This window comes from Rhinichthys klamathensis, unplaced genomic scaffold (genome assembly GCF_029890125.1).
Source record: "Rhinichthys klamathensis goyatoka isolate OS25496 unplaced genomic scaffold, OSU_Roscu_1.1 h1tg000197l_1, whole genome shotgun sequence".
NCBI classification, from domain to species: domain Eukaryota; kingdom Metazoa; phylum Chordata; class Actinopteri; order Cypriniformes; family Leuciscidae; genus Rhinichthys; species Rhinichthys klamathensis.
Genome location: NW_026606723.1, coordinates 2,593,252 through 2,600,889, shown reverse-complemented (window position 1 = coordinate 2,600,889; position 7,638 = coordinate 2,593,252). Strand labels below are relative to the sequence as shown.

The 7,638-nt window shown below is 39.0% G+C and overlaps 1 protein-coding gene and 1 long non-coding RNA gene across 6 annotated transcripts in view; one reads left to right on the top strand and one right to left on the bottom strand.

Moving 5' to 3' along the window:
* The first annotated feature begins 1,728 nt into the window (after positions 1 to 1,728).
* Positions 1,729 to 3,086, top strand: LOC130096527 (uncharacterized). The gene is made up of 2 exons (XR_008808190.1): positions 1,729 to 2,469; positions 2,517 to 3,086. It is a non-coding gene; the product is annotated as an uncharacterized LOC130096527 (long non-coding RNA).
* A 579-nt stretch (positions 3,087 to 3,665) lies between these two features.
* cadm1a (cell adhesion molecule 1a) overlaps positions 3,666 to 7,638 on the bottom strand; it is a 309,712-nt gene continuing 305,739 nt past the window's right edge. For all 5 annotated transcript variants that reach the window (XM_056263058.1, XM_056263061.1, XM_056263059.1 and 2 more), the window contains 2 exons: positions 5,465 to 5,593; positions 3,666 to 4,653 (listed from right to left, as the gene is read on the bottom strand). In XM_056263058.1, the coding sequence (XP_056119033.1) occupies positions 4,535 to 4,653; positions 5,465 to 5,593 (248 nt within the window). In that variant the 3' untranslated portion in view covers positions 3,666 to 4,534. The remainder of the gene's footprint in view (positions 4,654 to 5,464; positions 5,594 to 7,638) is intronic.

The window sequence follows — 7,638 nt, the reverse complement described above, 5'->3', positions numbered from 1 at the left end:
AGCAGAAAAAAACTTTTTGTAATAACCATGACCTATTTGCTTCCAAGTATCAAAATTCTCTTTTTGTCTTCAATGAAATTGAACAGCATCAGGGTTTGGAATGACATGAGTATGAGTAAATGATGACAGAAGTGTAAAATATCACTTTAAATTGCAACAATTTGCTCAAGAAAATGTCAAAAAGTATTAACATGTGATTTTAAATCCAGATATAGTGTAACTTTGCAGAGTCTGCTGTAATCTAGCAAAGCTACAGGACATGATGAAATCCTGTCATCGCCTTGAGCCACAAGGCGCTCTGTTCTCCCTCAGACCTGGTTCTGTCTCTCTCTGGAATGGAGATGATTCCACGTGACATCTGTGCTCCTCTCTGCCTGTACCTTGAGATCCATCCCATCTGAGCAGAGGGTGACTTTGAGCCTTGGCAGTGTGACAACCCTGGTGCTGAGCTCCTGCTCAGGCAATCAAAAACCAGGCATCGTATAGCGGGAGGAAAAAAAGAAGAGAAGCTACAACTCAAGGTCGGCATCTGCAGAGTGTGTCGCTGAGATTGCCACTGGGCGGCGAGGTCAGGGTGCGGGCATGAGACAGCTTGAGAAAGAAGCGGCGGGTACCTGGGAGAGATGTTCTTTCTGTAGGCTGCCTCGGTCAAAGTTCAGGAATAAAAGCACAATGCAAAAGTGTGACAGAGCTGGAGAATGCCAAGGATAATAAGGAGATGGGGAAGCGTAAGCCCCGACTGGATTTCTTGAACTCGCTCTAAGGCAAAAGTAAACTTTAAAGGCCAGTAAATGATCCTGGGGTGTTTTAGCAGGCATCTCAATGCATTTAGAAATAAAATTAGCTTACTTAGCTTAAATTCAATACTCTCGTATGTGATCACATGATAAATGAAATATTTGAATCTCTCTTATGTAGGTGTTGTGCACTGGCTTAAAGAACATGCCAAGGACCTTGAGAATAGCTGAATTGTTAAAGATATTTAAGGAATATTTAATGTAACACTCTTTTGTGGAAATAAGATGGAAGATGGTGAATCTCAACATTCTGTCAGTTTTCAAATGGATTCTGTTCCCAGTTCTGTGTAGATCATTGATGACAGCAAAATATATGTCTTTTTTCAGTCATGGTTTTAGAAGTTTGACTTTACCTTCAAAAGATTCATGTCACACAGAAAAAAATAACACTGCCCAAACCAATCATTACTTTGAACATTAATATCTTTTCTTTTTTATTAAGACAAGAACTCTCCATTTTTTTTTTGTAAAAATGTCTAATATGAACAAATACAAAATGTGTATGGGAATGTGGATATCATTTTTCTTCATTAATACACAGTAACATTGCCCAAGTACAGCAGAAAGACAAAAAATAACCAACCTAAAAACAATGAATGAAAAACTTTCAACACTTTCCAACCTATCTGGAACCAGAACAAGAAACATGTCGACTTTGAATTTTCCCCAACACACTCTCATGGCAATTCGTAACTATTTTACGGTTTGGTGAATTTGTATAATCTCATTTGTATGGTTTCGTACAATTTGCTTAAACTCTCATGCTTACATTTTTTTCTAAAACTCGTGAAATAATTACGTTTTCTCATGAGATCGGGTTGGTCCTTTACTGTCCTCTCTGTGTGAAGTAGGTCTGAAAAAAAGATAATACTCAATATTGCGTGTACATTACGTACACGTTTTACAGTGAACAACAAAAATATTAAAACAAAACATGTCAAATTCTCCATTTGATTTGAAATCCAGCTTGATTTTTTTCCCACTTTCTTAATCGGGGGCCGTAACTTTGCATTCTACCTGAGATGCAAACATACTGTTTATTGTACGTGAACCTGAGACAGGGCTTAAATTAAACTGTCAAGTTCAAATAAAAGAAATCAACCAGTAACACTGTTGCACTATCAAACAGGGGGCACTAATAAATCAATGACAACAACAAACTACAAAACTGAAACCGAACCCAGTTCACATCTCAAAACTAGTTGTTATATTTGGACATTTTCAATGAAACCTTTTTCGACTTGCTGTACAAGAAACGGATGATAAATATAGATTACTGGCGTAACCACGTCTCCCCATCGACCATCTATCTGAAGTCCTCAAACGCCTAGTAGAGTGGATTAAACCACATTAATCACATTTAAAACAGGTCTAACATAACAAGTTGAACAAAATGTACATCGTCCCAGTCTAAATACCACAAATTAGTATACTGATGTCATGTCTCTCACGTACGCAAAAGAGGAGAAGGGATGTCTGAAATCCTGTTCAGAAGCTGCCAGACCAAAGCTAAATGATGCTCACTAGTTAAGCACAAGCCACACAACTGTATATCTCAACTGCAACGGTAACCATCAAGCTGCAAGACATTCCCTCGGATTTGTATTCTAAGTAAAAACAAAAGCGTCCAAAGTGTTTCTCATGGTTAATGCACATACTCTAAAATGTCTCAGTGGATGCTTGTTTTTTTTGTTGTTTTTTTGAATAAGAAAAATAAAGCAAACAAGAGTGTGTTTTCCCCCTCAACCTCGCCGTTTTATTTACACACTGAGGTTGGTTTCAGCAGGGTCTAAACTATGGCATCTAACTTCACTTACACTACAGCGAGAGTCATGAGGAAGTGAGAAGAAATACTTCTCTTTAGGGAAAAGTACTTTAGACAGCTTATCCACCTTATATTATGTACCCTCAACGGGTGCTACGTTTGTAGCTAGGCTTCAGTGAAATGTCTAATGTGTTGGTTCACAGGAGCGAAGAGAGCTCCTTTTTGTTTAGCGTCATGTGTTGACAACGACTGTAAATATAGGGGGAAATCCACGTTATCGGGTAATTACATCACAGACTGTTTTCCTAAAATATTTGGAATGTTATTAAAAGCTTTTTTCTTATAAAGACGGTTTATTTCACTTTCCATTCAAACTAACCACATTTCAAGCCCAGGACTGCTGAGCATAAGCAGGAACCCGGAGGAGCAACTCACAGCAATTATAAACAATAAAGCACACATTGTTTACAAGAGGAAATTATCTTGCTGTGGTGCTTTTTCGCACCATGTAGTCTATGATATTTGGGCAGTTTATATTAATATACTAGTATCACTAGGATAAGCTAGCTGCAATCGCCACTATTTCCTCTGAGGAAGAACAAACAGGCAATTCACTTGACAGGCAATCATAAACCCTTACACACTTGTTGGACTGCTTAACATCAATGTCACATCCTTACTGACTCGCCTACAAACCAGATTCACAAATGCAGATGTTTTTTGGCTGTTAAAATGCATTTTAAGGTAGTAAAGTTATAGTAATCAAATCATTTCCACATCTTCCCTCTCTGTACATCTACAAACATGATAGTTGTGGCGCTTCCTCCCTTGAGTCTAACAAAACACTCTAAAACCAGAAAACGTCTCGCTTTGACACAATTTTAGGTAGTTATTAACGTGTGCTAGAGGGTCACCTTCAGCAGCCCTGCATGGAAAATTACAGCATAAGACGATAAAAAAAAAGCCACAGCATTTAGACCTTTTTCAGTGACGGCGACTCTTTCGTCATTATGGCATGTGCGTTTCTGAATGAAAATGCAGACAAAACCTAAGACATCATTATATTGAAACAATAAATAACTGAAAGGGCTTTCTGCTAGGTGCAGAGTAGCAGGAACTGTTCGTCTGCGCCTCTGCCCATTCCAAAATTCAAATGTACTGGCACATACAGTATAATTAGGAAAAATAAAACTGAAGTAAAAAGAGGATAAAAGAAGTCTGCAGCAATGCAGACGCACCGTCAAAATAAAACAGGTGCAACGTCCAGGATCACTTCTCCACCGGTCTCATCAAATTGTTGGGGGACAGGAAGGAAGGAAGCTGCTTGCACTTCCCTTCATGATGCTGATGACCTGGGATTGAGTAAATCAAAACGCTGCCATGTGACTAGGCCTGCTCTTAGTACAGAGGATATGGTGTTTTGAAGGAGATGCCCACAGTGTAGGGGAATGCATTGAGGTGTGCACTCATGTACCTTCATAGGAAAACAGACAGCATGTCGATAATCAGAGATGGTGGAGGTGTGTGTGTGTGTGTGTGTGTGTGTGAGTGAGTGTGTTCGGGAAGGGGGTTTTAGAGGTGTGACATGATCAATGGCATTTAAAGCATGACTAAGAAAAGAAATTCAGAACAAGGCACAGAATTTTCTGCAAATGGTCGAGAAAGAACGAAAAAAATACCAGCAGTTGGGGAGGTGCTGTGTGGTGACGCTTTCTACACTCTTATCTGGCAACGTCTGGTATCCCGCCCACCCCTAAACCCCACCCCTGACCCCAAACCCGCTGTATAACACAAATACCTACATCTTCTCAGCTGCCAGTGTAGCATTCTACGTCATTCAATCCCAAGGAAAGAAATTCAAACAAACTGACAAATAAACAAAAACTCAGTAATCTCAGTTCCCCCATGCCCCACCCCCTCCCGCCAAAAACAAAACAAAAGAAAATATTAAGAACAACAGAGGCCTCGGGACTCAGATATAGTATTCCTTCTTCTCGTCCGAGTTGTTGTGGCCCCCTTCGGCGTTGATGATGGCCGTGTCAGCGTCCGCCGCGTCATCTGCCCCCTTGGCTTCGTGTGTGAAGTAGGTGCCTGTGTGGGTTTTAAAGAAAAGCGTGTTGATAAAAGCAATATCTCCAGCACCCCAGGGCCTCTGATTGATGCAATTGCAGGGTTTTAAAAGAGATTAAAGACCATCTGGAGCAGCTTCTCTAATTTAGAGTGAGGGTCGTTTCATGGGACTTTACCTGCCCATAAATAAGCCATTAATTTCACCACGCTGCACTTGGTTGCGTTATAATGTCTTTCATGTAAGAAAACAAAAGGTAACACGTTCCCAAACTAATACCCCATGATGGAGACACTTTGATTACAGCACGGCAAACGAAACCTGACCCTCTAGATCGAGCGCTATTTGATAAAACAAACAAGAAAGAAACTAAAACTGAGTCTGACACATACTCAGAAGAATAAACGTGTTATTTGTGGCTAATAATTCAGGAAATTTCCATAACATCCTCTCCAGGTTTGGGTTTGGTTTGACTTTGTGCTTTAGAATCAACCTTGGGAAGTGTTACAAGGAGGTGGGAATAAGCGATCCACTTCAAACTTCATTTCCGAGTGGGATTATTCCCATCCTCTCAGTCTGTGGCGTGATAATGAAGGCAGTAGCCCTGATGAAATGCAGAGATGCTGCGCCCACTTTATATTACAGAACACAACAGCGCGATGCACTCAGAGGGATACTGGCCTTAATGTGGTCGTAGCCACGGGCCAATTCAAAGCACCTGCAGAGCTTCGACAGCAGAATGACTTCTTTCCCTATTCAGAATCTTATCCAAAATAATTAGAAAGTCTATTGACCTTAGAAATGTGCCAAAAGACAGACTGGGGGCTGAATTACCTTTGTGTCTTGCAAAGTATCGTCCCAAAACGATGAGAAGACACAACATGGCGAAGACCACGACGGCCACCACGCCTCCAATAACCGCATGGTCCAACGATCTCTGTGCTTCTGTTCCTGCTTGTGAATCTGAGAGAAAGAGCCAAGAGATGATGTGTTACTTGCAACAGTTTCAACAAACAGAAAATTTAAAGTAACACTGCATATGAAGCCTTTTTTTTTTTCACGATTCTTCGGTGAAAAAAAATATATATATAGCATTTTTTTTTTTAAATATGTCACATTATAAATGTCTTTACTGTCACTTTTAGTCAATTTAATACATCTTTGTGGAATAAATGTATTCATTTCTTTCAAAAATCTTTTGAACAGTAGTGTATGATATTAATAATTTGTATTATAACTATGGTTAAATAACATACAGCTGATTATGAGGTAAATTATAAGGTACATATTTTAATGTATTATAAGAATAGACTCTAGTGCAACCAAATGGAATTTTTTTTTAGACAAGATACACATATATTCATTTTACGATTCCATAATGGAAAAAGACATTAGTACTAATCTTACTCAGAATCATTTTGATTAGCTATAACGTGAAATTGGAAATATTACTGGAAATAAGTAAATCATGTGAAGAGAAAGAACAGAATTTAGTAATAAAAACATTTAGTTAATAAATGAGGAACATTTAAATCATACAGTAAAACATAAGCAGCATACATGTTGAAATTACATGCATGTAGATTTAAAAAAAAATGTTTTGTGATGTGTGTAAGCCTGCAATAGGGATTCAAGTATCTTTAAAATCCACCTCTCTGGATTAAGACCTCCAAATTATTGACAGGCACCAACAAGCAGAACTGATGCAAACAGAAAGTGTGAGAGTGAAAATAGCTTAAACATTTACGAGAGTGACAGTGGAGCTCTGAAGACACAGGCCTTGTTGTTTATATTCTTCTGTCAACTGCAGTCCTGACTATAACTCAAATGAATCTGGCACAAACTGTGAGCTGGAGCCAGAGCTAAAGAAATACACTTTGCCCTCAAGACTAAAAGTGCGAATCACAAGCAATTTTTAACAAAGATTCATTCCATTTCACCCTGAGAACAAGGCAGGCCTCTGAGGCTGCGCGGCGTAATGATATGTGAAGTTTATTGATCAAGTGTAGGGATCCATGACAACCCAAAGTTAATGCTGGTTTGTGGACTTGATTGGTTCTTCACAGAGCAAAGGAGGAGCAAAATCTTTCATCAATATCTCACACTCGGCTCGGAAATTAAAGAGTTTGAAGAGAAGTACTGAGAGAAAATAGACAGGAGACATCACTCCAGAGCCGGCCAACGAAAGACATGAAAGATCTCCATGTCACTAAACCTGTTAATTATCAACACCTCTGAGATTTGCACCATAGCAAATTTAAATTTTTTATTTCATAGCTAGCATTTTATGTATCCTAAATACAAACAAATAAATATTTGTGCATAATTTGACAATTACAGCTTGACTGGGAATGACACAAAAATGTTTTGTTAACAACTTGTTTTATGTTTTTCCCACACATGACAAGTCTCATTTCTCAAGCATCTTCTTTACTGATGAGCGAGGTGGAAATAACTCGAAATAACTTAAATAACTGACAAATCATTTTCAAACAATAAATATTGAAATGATTTGCATACGTCAACTCTTTGTTTACATTATAATAGTTTTAAACATCATAAAATATCATTTTTTAAATAATATTTATTTCTATACATAAAAGGCATCTGAGCAGCAAATATAAATAATGGAGGAATGATAATGAGTTTTCCGAGGCGGGTTTAATGTGACCTTTTTACATACCATAACAGAAAAACCTGAAATCTCTTAGTTTGAAGAAAAATCAAGCCCTGGGAACACCCAACAGGGAGTAGAGCATGTGAACTCTCTGCTACATCTCACGGTCCATGTCCTGTTTTATCAGTCCACAGGCTCATCCCCACTCCAAACATCTCACTCGATAAAAAAACGCGATGAGAAGGGAAAGGAAGCGAGGGGAAGGATGTCTCGACTGAGCAATCCGACGCTTGGTAATCCAGTCACGAGGAGTTGATCAGCCTTCCCGTGTTTACCCACGGCAATCTCCCGCTCTCATCTGTGGCCTGAGCCCGAGAGCTGAGGGGATTTC